The sequence below is a fragment of the Rattus rattus genome, chromosome 4 (assembly GCF_011064425.1).
Source record: "Rattus rattus isolate New Zealand chromosome 4, Rrattus_CSIRO_v1, whole genome shotgun sequence".
Taxonomy (NCBI): Eukaryota; Metazoa; Chordata; class Mammalia; order Rodentia; family Muridae; genus Rattus; species Rattus rattus.
The window spans coordinates 81,673,919-81,686,911 of NC_046157.1; the positions used below are offsets into that span (position 1 = coordinate 81,673,919).

A 12,993-nucleotide genomic window follows, 5' to 3' on the forward strand; every position below is an offset into this window, starting at 1 on the left:
GGCAGAGAGACAGAGACAGAGAGAAAGAGAGAGGCAGAGATAGAGACAGAGAGAAAGATACATAGGGACCCAGAGAGAAAGACACAGACAGAGACTAGGTCTGGTGTGGGGTTTTGAAATCTCAAAGCTCACCCCCTAGTGACATACTGCCTCCATACTCCCTAATCTTTCTCAAATAGTGTCACTTCCTGATGACTACACGTTCAATTGTATGAGCTAATGGGCCATTCATAATCAAACCTCCACTTTCCACAGCCTGCCCCCCATAGACTTGTGGCCAAATCATAATGGAGAAAGACTTCCAGTCCAACTTCAAAAGTCCCCATAGGCTATCACAGTCTCAATATTGCTTCAAAGTCCAAAGTCTCTTCTGAGACTAATGGCAATTTCTTACTGCAATCCCTTAGAAAATCAAAATCAAGAAGCAGATCATATACTTCCAACATACATTGGCACAGGATATATATTATCATTCCAACATGGAGAAAGGGAGAATTCTGGCCCAAACAAGACTAAAAATCAAACAGATAAACCCCAGATTTTGTGTCTTTATGCCTGATGTCAAAGTGGCAGGTAGTCCATGACTAGCATCTTCAATGTCCTGGAGTCTCCAACACAATCCAGGCTTCTTCTTCACAGCTTCGCACAGTGGTCCTCACTGGGTATCCGTGAAGACACACCTCTGGCACACACCTACCCTGAGCAGCATTGCTTAGCCAAGGAGGGAGATTCTACAACCCATTTCTTGTATCCTTGACTCTAAATCAGGAACCATGTGACTGAAGCTGTCAGGGTCTGTAGCTTGCTACACAGCTGGAACATAAGCCCCTCATTCAATCTTATCTGTATCAGGATTCTGTTGTTGATGGTTTCCTTCCTGCTTAAGCTTTTCTTTAATTCTTTTTCACAAGTTGGAAGCTTAGCTGGGTGCGGTCTTGCCCTGAGGTCACCAATTTAGTATCAAGCTTTTCTTTAAACCTTCATTGTTTTTTTGTTTGTTTGTTTGTTTTTTGAGACAGGGTTTCTCTGTGTAGCCCTGGATGCCCTAGAACTGGCCCTGTAGACCAGGGTAGCCACAAACTGAGAGATCCACCTGACTCTGGTGGCTGAGTTTGGGATTAAAGACATGGTCCACCACATCTGGATTTCTTTAAACTTTTTATCTCCCTAATTCAGTGAATTTAACTCAATTACACTTCTTGGAGCCCCCTTTTTTCTCCAACTTGCTCCTTTTCTGTAGTCCCACACATCCACTCTGCTACAGGATATGGCTGCTTGGGGAGGTGGGACATGGGGAGTTTGACTGTGCTTGTTCGACACTGCCTTTGAAGCTGGTGCTGGGCTTAGGGAAGCTCCCAGACACTGCTCCACTGTGGACAGCATCTAGCTTGGGGGAAAGGGAAGCTCCAGCTTGCCCCAGTGGTAATTGTCCTTGGCTTGATGGATTCAGGCTTGGTGACAGTTGTGGCTGGGAATGCAGAGAGACCTTCCATGAAAAAAGCCAGGCCATGCTTCCAAACAGTTTATTGTCATGGCAGAAAATGGCTAAATAAAACCATACCCCACTTATCAGGGTGGGCCTGAGATTAAATACCTTTAGCAGGGAGGGATGTTTAGGAAGGGAAGCTTATTACCAAAACCATTTGAACCTCTAGATACCTCATCAGCATGGAGAACTCTGTTTTGAGCCTACTTGACTCAGGTCACGTCTCTTTTCCCATTGTCTTAGTCTGAGATGTTAGGGATGCCTCATGGAAGGGCTTGAGGGTGTTGACTTTATATGACTGATGGCCACAAATGTCTCTATGGAGGGAGACTGTGGCTACATGACAAGGGTCTGGTGCCAGGAGCAGATGAATCACCTACTGTCCCTTCAGCATCTTCAGGGATTCAAACCTTTAGCTCAACCTTACCAGGCTTCGTCTTTCAATCCATGGCCTTGCACTCTTCATTATAGATCTACACAAGAGTGACCACTAATAACCACACTATACAGTTGATATTAGGTTATCTTGAAATCTCCTCTGCCAACACCATTAATCCAAAGCCCTTTAATTTAGCCCCAGGCAGATTTTTAGAACAAAAGGAAAAAGTAGCCATATTTGCCAAAGCATCACAAGAAAGGTCTCTAAGTCACTTACTTACATTCTTCCCCTCTGAAACTTTTTGATCTGGCTCCTACAGCTCCAATTACCCTCAGCATATGCTCCTACTAGGATGTCCCATTAAACCACACTTAAAGTATCCAACTGCTCTTTCTAGTCCAAAGTCTTCCATGTTCTCCCAAAAAACATCACGGTCAGGTCTGTCACTGCAATATCCCACTACCTGGTGCTACATCAATTAGTATAGACAAGATAATCTTTCATAGACACTCTCAGGACCTAACCTTAATCTAGACAATCCCTCTCAGATATGCCTGGAGGCTTGTCTCCTATGTGATCTTATATTGCATCATGTGACCATTCACCATCACAGGAGGGATACAGGAAGAGTAAAACTGTGTGAAGAAAATATTTTTTTTTTTATTATTTGAAGAGAGATAGGTTATATCATATAGGTTTTACCAGTCCACAGCATGGCAGGCCTGGTTAGCAGGAGAGAAACGGAGATAAGATTTTGAAGCGAATTCTCTGTGGGTCCTGTTTGACTGCTCCATCAAAGGTCCAAATCTTTCTAGTTTCACATTCTTCACTGATGTCTCATAAGGCTCCTTCTACACAGCTCTCCTCAGAGCTGTCCTCTAGGAGTAACACATACTAATCAGAGTTCATAAAGAGAGTGTAGAAAGGCTTGATTTCCCCATTGCAGAACCTCTGCCATACTGTTAATAGACAAGGGAAGGTGCATTCACAGCTTGTAGCAGGAAGGCTACTGTTTCTCAGAGGCTCCCTGTACTTTGGATGTCTTGGAAGGCTGTAACACCTGTGCAAGAAAAAAAAAATAGGCAGGCTTTAGAAACCATTAGCTCAGTTGTGGGCATGATGGTGCACATCTTTAATGCCAGCCTTCAGTAGGCAGAGGCAGATGGATCTCTGTGAGTTCCAGGGCAGCTGGACCCTGAAACAAACCAACAAACAAACAAAATCAAAGGAGATTTGACTAGTCCAGAGAGCTCAGGCTCGAAACAAGCCTCCCTGTTCTGAAGGGAAGGGCAGATGGCCCATCCTGCCTGTTTCCATACTTGGTTCTTCCTAGCCAAAGGAAACCCACTGAGCACATGGATCCCAGGATCTTTCCCAGTGCCCTGCACTATGCCTAGGGCTCACCTTACCCCTTAACCACACAACCCTCTTTAAAGGACATCCGGGGGACAGGTTCCAAGAAACCTTAGGAATCATTCTGATCCACCCCATTCCTGGTCTGTCCCACTTACCTTAGGCCCAGCTTTGCAGAGGAGGACAAACAGGACTGAGAAGACCAGGCCCTTGTTCAGTATGAAGCCACATGTCAGAACGATCACCATCACTGTCACCCACTGCTCTGTAAGATCAAAGGTAAGTGTGGGCACTCCAGGGATGACTTTACTAAATCTAAGTGGACATGGATTATCTGCCTTCAGGGCTCTGTGGTTAGACCTTCTACCTGCCTTGCACTCTGAGAGCAGCCAAGGGGTTGAATACCCTCGGAAGAAAAAGCCTCGATCTTTCCCATGTTCCTCATGTCAAAGAACAAACTAGTTTTCTGTCTCTTGTACCCCCTACCCCCACCCCATCTCATGCTTCCTGAATGTGGTAACTAGTTGCGCGTCTCCACCAGCCTCTCACATTTCACCAGACACTAGTGTTTCTCCCTTCTCTACTCCACAACTCTTCTGCTGCTTTCAAAGTGGCTGGTTCCTAGTGCTTCCCACAGTGCTCTTTGGCAAATACTATGGTCTGTGGGAGAGATAAAGACTCTTTGGGAGAGTTAGCAGAGATGTGACCCCCACATGTGTCCAGATACTTTTGATAAAGTTGGAAAATGTTCCCTGTGCTTGGGAGGCTATTTACCCAACCTAACTGGATTAACCTGAGCCAGCAAGGAACCTGAAGGTATGTGGAACTTTTCTGTAAGCTAGGGAGATAATGGTCTCTTCCTAGACCATTATCATAAGACTATTTGGCTGAGGAATGAAGGTTCACTGGGTCTTAGAAAGTCAAAGAAGGGATATTTACTTTACAGCCCGCATCCCAAGCTGCAAGATAGATAAGAAACTACCAAGTTTGACACTGGACAGCATCAGAGTCAGCACTGTGGCCAGATCTCCTAAACCCACACCTATATTATGCTCATGACACAGTGCTGGTATCACCCTTCAGAGGCCCAGCTAAGAACCTGGTCAAGGCTCAACACTCAGCACATTCTCCCACCCAGTCTATCACACCCAATCTACCTGCTTGCCCTGGCCACAACACCCCCTACTAAGGGTGTCTCTGGTCCATAGTGGCAGTCCTCAGTAGGTTTCTATTGCTTTGGTAAAAACTTTGACTGTGCTGACTAGTAGAAACTAGTGGTGATTAAGACAAGTTAGTACCAGGAATGAGGTATCACTATTTCAGACCTGACCAGGATGTGTAGGGGAGGATGTGAAAAGACTTTGGAACTCTGGACTTGAAAACCCAATGAGTGTTGAGAACTCAGTGAGGTGTTCTGTAGGAGTTTGGAAGATAAGAATGTGGAAAGCAGTGCAAAAGATAAAGGCCTGTGAGGTTTTAGAGGGAAGCAAGATTCTACTGGGCCTTTTGGGTAAAGATTCTATGGTTCTGGTTGGCTGTGACTGAAGAATGAGCTGTGGTCAACATCAACAAGAGACAAGAACCACTAAGGTAAACCCTTTGCTTTTCTTAGACAATGGATGCTGATTATCTGGGGCTGAAGAATCAGTTGTGACTAAGAAGAGAGCGGCATCATTGGGGTGAAGTCTTCTCAAGTCTCTTCAGTGTTTCCTCAGGATCAGCACACAGAAGAAGGTTGCCCCTCATGCTGGAAGCTGAACTTGGCAGTGTAAGACTCACCTATGTGTATTGGCCTTGAAGGTATAAAGGGGTCATGGAGAGCAGGGAAGACTTGGCACTGTGTCCCTGAAGAAAGCCCAAGAGATGCTACTGGTGAAAAGTCTAGCCTCGTTGCAGCAAGACATACCAACATTTTGGAGATGCTAGTAGCATGGGATGACCACCAAGAATAGCAATAGCAGTGGGATAGAACCAGCCAGAGCCTGGAAGACCAGCTGTGTAGGCTACCCTGTGCAAGAACTGCACCGAGCTCAACATAGGATAGACAGTTATCAGATGCAAACCGGGAGGGGCAAGAAGCCACGCTGGGGCAGCTTCCTTTACCTTCTCTCCAGGGACGGGAGGAATGGCATCTGGCACAGGTTTTCTCTGCCTAGAGGGATGGAGGGAGAAATAGGAAATAACCCTCCACAGAGTGCAGCTGCGGTGGCCAGAGTGGTCTGGAGGGGAGAGTGCAGTCAGCTGGGTGCAGCTGTTTGTTTTATTTTTAGTTTCAGCTAGGTTACCAGCAAGTTCCTCATACCAACCCTCCACAACCTCTCCCTTCCCTTCCTTTTCACTCCTCTCTCCCTTCCTCCCTTGTTGCAAAAAATATTTTAAAACATCCCGTGTTTTCTTAGACCATTTTTCATCGTTTATGGCTGGGCAAGGCTATATCCAGTAGTGGGATTCGATTATATTCATTTGAGCTATTGACCAAGGGGGTCCCATTGAAATCTCCTCACAACCTAGACAAAAGGTTGTTCTCTGCAAATTGACATCAGGGCCCTGTTGCTGAGGCCAGCATCCACATAACTCAACGAACATGAAGTCGACCTGGTGCCTACCCAGAGACCTCACCCCTAGGTTCTAGTGTCTTTGGTTCAGGGAGGTACTCTGCAGGCTACTGAGAGAGAAATGTGGACACCAACCCAGCCCAGAAACCTTTGACCTGTAATCTGTCCTGCCTGCAAAATACACTAAGGCAATGGTGACAGAGAACTTGAGGGAGCAGCCAACCAATGTCTGGCTTGAACTAAAGCCCACTACGAGAGAAGGAACCCACAGCCAAGCAGTGGGTAACCGGAATCAGAGACTAGACAGCCCAGAGGCCTAGGGTAACACCAGTAACTAATCTTAAAAAAAAAAACTCAATAAAATGATTCCAAGTTATACTCATAGATCAGTGCCTTGTCCGTCTGTCATCAGAGAGGCTTCCTCTGGCAGCAGATGGTAACAGATGCAGAGACCCATAGCCAGACATTATATAGAGAGAGTCTAAACTGGAGGTTCCCGTCAAATCCCTCCCCTTTTAGCTCAGAGAATCCCTCAGGAGATGGAAAGACTGTAAGAGCAGAGGGGATCAAGGACACCATGGGGACACAGTTCTTCAAATTACCTAAGCAAGGCACTTAGGAACTCTCAGAGACTGTAGCAGCAGAGAGCCAAGTCTGGCAGGATTTTGGTACTGTCATGTCTATGGCCCATCACCGGGTTTTCTGTATGTAAATGTTTGTCCTTCCTCACCAGCTGATTGGTTCCGACTGGAATGTGGTTTTTGTATAATAAAGAGCTGACAGCAGGACCTGGAGCAGGAAGTAGGGAGGCTGGACTTCAGGCCCAGAGAGAGGAGGTGCAGGAGCTGCAAACAGATGAAGCAGATTCAGGGGAAGCAGAACCAAGATGGAATGGGGCTGTAAGCAGGCAATGAGAAGCACACAGGGAGGCAGAATGGCGGCGAAGACAAGGTTAAATTAGATAGTTAGCTGAGAGAGTGCCCAACAAAAGGCCAATGGCTTTAAACTATATAGAGGTCTCCATGTCTTTATTATAAACCTAAGTCAGATCCACGAAAGAGAATGGGTGGATCTCTGTCTGACTCTTGTGCCAGTTCTTAGGACTCTTTTCCTCCTGTCAGGTTGCCGTGTCCAACTTACAGATAGTCTTTCCTTCATCTTATATTGATTTTACTATTAAATATATATATATTACACACACACACACACAGACACACAGACACACACACACACACACACACACACATCATGATCTGCAGGGGAGCACAGTGAATGACTACATTTCTGAGTCTGTCCTCCTGACCCCAGGAGGCAGTGGGACAAGTAAGCAGCTACAGACGTGACTCATGGCAAGTGGCCGGTTACCAGCTTCTCTAGCAGATTCCATGATGTGGAAGTAGATGGCTTTTGAGTTCACCACATCCAACGTCCTTGTCTTATAGACAAAAAAAAAAAAATAAAGGCACAGAGAATGTGACTGTCCTGGTATCACACTATGGGAGAAGGAAAGCTCTAGAATTACCTCATTACCCTGAGCTGCCTCCTTAAAGCAGCTCCTTCTGGAAGATGAGGCCCCTGCCCGCTATTGAGTGGAAAGAGACTCCGCCTGAACCTCCACCGGAACTCACCTCGGCACCATACCAGGCGAATCCGATGATACAAGATGACAACATTTTCAGGAGAGAGGTAGACCACACACTGGTACAGCCCCACATCTTGCTTCTGCAGTTCAGTCATGGTGACCTTGACGATGGATTCGGTGGGATAATCCTCCAGCAAGAACCTCCCAGCCCGGGCCACATTGAAGTCTGGCTTTCGGGTGTTTGTGATCACCAGGGTCTCTGGAGAACCGTGGCTTCTGACCCGCTGCCAGGCCTTCAGGTTGGATGAGTATAGCATGATGTTGTAAGGACAAATCAGGGTCAGGTTCTCACCCTTCAGAAAACACTTCTGTTCTTCCTTATCTCCATCTTGGAGCCCTGGAATAGGAGATATGTGCTTCATAGAGCCAACTTGCCTCCTGCATCATAGAGCCAACTTGCCTCCTGCATCAGTCACACGTTGCTGGGACATTAATGACCCCAACAAGCATGGAAGGGGAATTTAGGAGTGCTGTGACTATTCCAGAGCTCTTGATTGCTTTGTGTGTGTCTACAGCAGTAAGTAAACCAGGCAAAATAGCCAGAACGGGAGACTGGATCTGGGCTGTGTGTTTGCAGGAAATATCCTGTTTGCATCTTGTAGAGTGGAACATTTTCACGTTGAATGATTACAAAAGATCTTTACCAGATTGCACCACCATTTCTAATTCTAGAAATGTGTGTGCATGTGAGACAGCTCTTCACCAGCTGCCTCTCTCTCTCTCTCTCTCTCTCTCTTCCTCTCTCTCTTCTCTCTCTCTCTCTCTCTCCTCTCTCTCTCTCCTCTCTCTCTCTCTTTCTCTCTCTCTCTTCCTCTCTCTCTCTCCCTCTCTCTCTCTCTCTCTCCTCATTCCTCTCTCTGTCTCTCCATGTGTGCCTCTCTCTCCGTGTGTCTCTCTTTCTCTCTTTCCTGCCTTTCTGTCTGTTTCTGCTTATCTATCTCTGTCTCTGTGTGTCTCTTTGTCTCTTTTCCACATCTCTGGCTATCTCTTTGTCTCTGTTCCCTTCTTTCTCCCACCTCTGTCTGTCTCTCTGTCTTGCTCTCACTAACTCACTCACGCCCTCTTTCCCTCACTCCAGGGTCTCCCTTTGTAACCCAGACTGACCTGAACTCAACATATAGCAAAGACTGCTTCAGACTCCCCACAGTCCACCCCCTGCCTCATCCTCCTGACTGTTGGGGTCACAGACATGCCCCACCATACGCAGCTCTCCTATTATTTTCTGTTGTACTTGTGGTGGCCTAGACATAGTTGTTACTGTCTGGTACATGACCCTCTCAGTTCACTCCCTGTATCCTTAGATAGAATCCTCCTTCAACTCCTGTCCATCCGTCCAAGGGGGACATCTACCAGACAGTGGCAATGACGCTAACCTTTTTCCCTTCTTGGTCTGTTTTCCTTGCCATGGGCCACCCACACTAGGTTAGCACTACCATCCCCTATGACTTTTATGACGCATTTACTGTGTGTGAAATACTGAGCCATGAGCACTCACTCCATCAACCTGTTGGTTAATTTGGGGGGACAACTTTCTTTACCTGCCTTTACATTGCTCCGTGGTTGGTGGTTCCTGTAAGGGAGATTTGCCTCCCAGGTTTTACCTCTAGATGAGTACTTTCTCTACTTTCAATATGGCCGAGAAAAACCTCTAACTTGTTTTGCACCCTACTGCGTCAGGATGGATCACCAAGGTCTCTGTCCTTCCGCAAACTCACCCATCTCTAACACAAACCCTGGTCTCCTCCCACGCCATCTTGAGGAACAGAAGTAAACTTCTTTTAGCAGCTACCTCCCGTCAGCAAGCTCCATCCCCCTTGTTGGTACCTGTCCTCTAGCTTCCTCACCTTCCTCTCCTTACCCGAGACACAGAGCAACAGCCCCAGCCATAGCAGCAGTGGTGACATCCCCTAGGTCCCTGCCTCCTCCGTATGAAGCGACAGAGTTGTGGGAGCATGCTGCTCCACTCAGAAGTTGACTGGCTTCTGTCCCCACAGGTTCCGCTCCTTTGTCCCATTGAGAAACCCTGAGGGAAATGCGGCAGGAGGAAGCTGCCCCAGGACACACAGAAGGGGGGCAAAGGAGAGAACCAAATTTTGTGACACCCTCCTTCCTCCTTTGACGCCACAATCTGTTGAGAAACACTCTGAGGCTGGCTGCCGTTCTCCGACACACCTGAGGTTCCTACACTGTTCTACTCACTGCCTCTGGGGACCAGGACATTGTCACATCCACTGACCTCTCACACTGTCCTCCCCAAGCCAATGACGCTAAGCATTCAGATTTGCTCACCTTCCAACGCCAGGAGATAATCTGATGTCATTATTAGAGGTCATTCACCTTGTTTTCCTGACACAGCATCTCTCATTGGCTCGAACCTCACCACGTGGGCTAGGCTGCCGATCTCTGACTCCTGAGGCCTGGATTGTGCATGTATACCACCAGGTGTTTTGTCTGTGACTTCTGGGAATCAGGTCCTTGTGCTTCTGTGGCAAGCACTTTACTAACGGAGGTGTCTCCTCAGCCTTTGACTCATCTTTCATCTCATTGTACCCATAGTTCTCAGAAGGGCCCTATGGCTGAATCACTCAGGAAGTCAGGCATGCATAGTCACATCTTGGTCCAACCCTCAGAGGCCCCGAATTCACAGGCCTGCAGAAGGACTGGGGAAATCTGAGTTTTAACAGGCAGCCTCAGTGATTCTGACCAAGAATCCAACTAGACCAGCTACCTCAGGACACAGACACTGTGCACCACTAGAACAGTCACCACAGCCACAGAATCTGAACTGGTTTTCTTTTATTTATTTTTCTCTTTGGGGTGGGGTTTCCCAACAAAGTCCAAACTGTCCTAGAATCCTCAAGTTCCTAGTCTCAGTCTCCCAAGTACCAGGATCACAGACATGTGCCATTGTTCCAGTTTTATTCTGATGCCTTGGGAAAGCACCCTGACCAAACAACAAAAAACAAACAAACAAACAAGCAAAACAGGTTATAGTCCATTATTGTCGAGAAGTCACAGCAGGAACACAAGAAGCTAGTTACATCACATCCACGGTCAGGAGCAGAGGATAAACTGGATCCTTGGCATCTGCCTGCTTCTCATCAACACGTGGTACCACCCATATACACGGTGGGCCCTCCCACCTCAATTAACAGTCAAAGCCGATGCAGCACAGGCCTGCCCACAGGGGACAATTCTTCAACCAAGGCTCCCCTCCAGGGTGGTTTCTGGTCTACCACAGGTTGATAACCTAAGAGCTATGACAGCCATCATACGTGTGTGTGTGTGTGTGTGTGTGTGTGTGTGTGTGTGTGTGTGTGTGTGTGTGTGTAAGTGTACGTCGCAGACCACCCAGGGAAGTGTGTCAGCGGAGGGACCAAGGCTTGGATTTCAGGTAGAGAACGGATTCAGCGCGACAGACAGACACAAACTCGAGGTGTGCACTGCTGCGAAAAGCTTTACTTCTTGGCGTATGTTTAAGCAGTTACAACAGGTACATCATAATTGGCAATCATCCAGCTCTTATTCATCACCCCACCAAATGTCCCCTGCAAAGAGGAAAGCTAAACATACAGTCTAGGAAACAGTTCTCAGCTGCAAACAATAGTTTAAAAAAATGCAACTACACTGCCAGATTTGTGGGCACCAGGCATGCACCCATCATTTATCTTTGTCATAATAAAGTTTAAACTCTATATTTATGGCCCCTCAGAATACTATGGAAACTTTTGTAACCATTTTATAATTTCTTTCATTTCTTGCTCAATGTTAGCTTCTCTTTTCCTTCTAGTTAACTCTTGATAAGTTTGTTCAACTTGTTGGAACTTGTCTATGATCTTTCTAGAAGAATCATTACTAATTTGAATCATGAGAAACAAAACTTTCCCAAAAGGGGGGAAAGGCTTTTCTGGAACAGCCATGTTGTTAGTAACTGTAATTAATTTCTCTCCTATTTGCTGGGAACTAATGGATACAGCATTTGTATTCATCGCAGCCGTTGAGTTTATCGGGATCATGATGGTGTGAGACATTTCTGTCTCTGAACTTTCAGTTCCTGAGACATCTAAAGGTACATGACCATCTTCCCACACTGCCATATTCTTAAAATCAGATACTGTTGACAGGCTTAGAGTTGCTAAGATCACGAAGACTAGAACACAGAAGGCACCTCCACTGCAAGCATAGACCCTGGTCATCATCTGTTTGTAGGGAGACTGCAGGGACCTCCAGGAGGCCAAGCCATTCCAGGCACCTGCCTCTGTTCTGGATAGAAACGAAGCACAAGGGCTTCAGGTCACACAGACTCCACTGGAGTGGGTGTGGCAAGTGTAAGTGTGTATGTGTGTGTGTAAGTGTGTGTGTAAGTGTGTGTGTGTGTATGTGCTTCTGTGTCTCTGTGTGTGTGTGCTGTTATCCTTGTTTTTGTTTTGTTCTTCTTGACACAGGGTCTCTCACTGACCAGAAGATGTTTTCTAACTGGTCCCCAAGTCCCAGGGAACTGGCTGTTTCAGCTTCCCCAGGGCTGGGATTATAGGCAGGCTCACCCTAACCAGCTTCTTTTACATTGCTCTTATAGCTTGAACTCTGGTCTCCAGGCTTTCTCAAGAAGCATTTTACCCACTACTACTACTCCGCTCTCCAGTCAGAAAGCAAACATAGCAACGTGAACAGCGTCTGTATCAGTACTTCAAACCTTGTCCCAGAGCACCACTGGAGATCACGAGCTGGGGGCTATGCGGTGATGGGTTTGCTCTTGGGAACCTTGGGATGAAATTGGCTCCGGCCATTGTTGACGTAGAATGAGCTCATGGACCATCCTCCCCCATGCCCCATGGGGCCACTTTGTCTGTAGAGTCCAAAGAGGTGGGAACAAGAAGGTGCTGATACGTCCCAGGGAAAGCTCCGGAGCCATAGGGTACCTGGGAGGAGACTGAGAGGTGAAGGAAGGTGGGTGGGAGGCAGAGGCACACAGGGGACAGCTTGGGTTGGGACCCTTGCCATGCTGGCCCCTGCCTCAGTCAGGCCAAAAGGCATCCAGCTAGAGCAGAGCCTGGCTCTCCATCCCCCTGCCTCTGGAGCGTCCACCTCGCTGTCTCTCCAAGGGAGCTCTACATTTCATTCCTGCCAAGAGGTGATGGCCTCACTCCTGCGGCCTCACTCTGCTAACACACTCCTTGACGCTCATGGGATGCACTGAGGAGTCAATGACAAAATGCACACAGCGTGTGGATGTGCTGCACCGATCCAAACCTACAGATGCCATCTGCTTCTCTAGGTGTTTCCCAGGCAACAGCAGTTCCCCAGTTTACCTTGATTCCCCTCTCCCAGTTGCATTATTGTCGAGGTGGGGTCTTGTCTTCTTGATCCATGGTTGGGAGTGTTCCGAGGAGCACAGGTGAAGGCAGACATCCGAGTGTCTGACTCCCAGAGCAGAAGGCCCCAGAGGTGGGAGCGCAGGCTGCTTCATGGGCAAGGGACCTGCCAAGGTGGCTAGAATTGTACCGTCCAGGGGAAGGACAAGGGATGGGGATAGCATGGAAACCGTAATCTTCATGACTGCCCCAAAGGAGACAGGGAG

General features: G+C 47.4%; 1 protein-coding gene across 2 annotated transcripts; it reads right to left on the minus strand.

Moving 5' to 3' along the window:
- Positions 1 to 2,536: 2,536 nt before the first annotated feature.
- Positions 2,537 to 9,319, minus strand: LOC116898033 (triggering receptor expressed on myeloid cells 3). 2 transcript variants are annotated; one of them, XM_032899423.1, is made up of 5 exons: positions 9,274 to 9,319; positions 7,398 to 7,752; positions 4,717 to 4,721; positions 3,377 to 3,468; positions 2,872 to 2,925 (listed from the first exon to the last, which is right to left on the minus strand). In XM_032899423.1, exons 1-5 carry the CDS (start codon positions 9,317 to 9,319, stop codon positions 2,872 to 2,874), a joined length of 552 nt encoding a protein of 183 aa, XP_032755314.1. The 2 variants fall into 2 exon arrangements, with proteins under 2 accessions (XP_032755313.1, XP_032755314.1); XM_032899422.1 differs by lacking the exon at positions 4,717 to 4,721 and having other exon boundaries at positions 2,537 to 2,925; positions 3,377 to 3,483; positions 7,402 to 7,752.
- Positions 9,320 to 12,993: the final 3,674 nt, after the last annotated feature.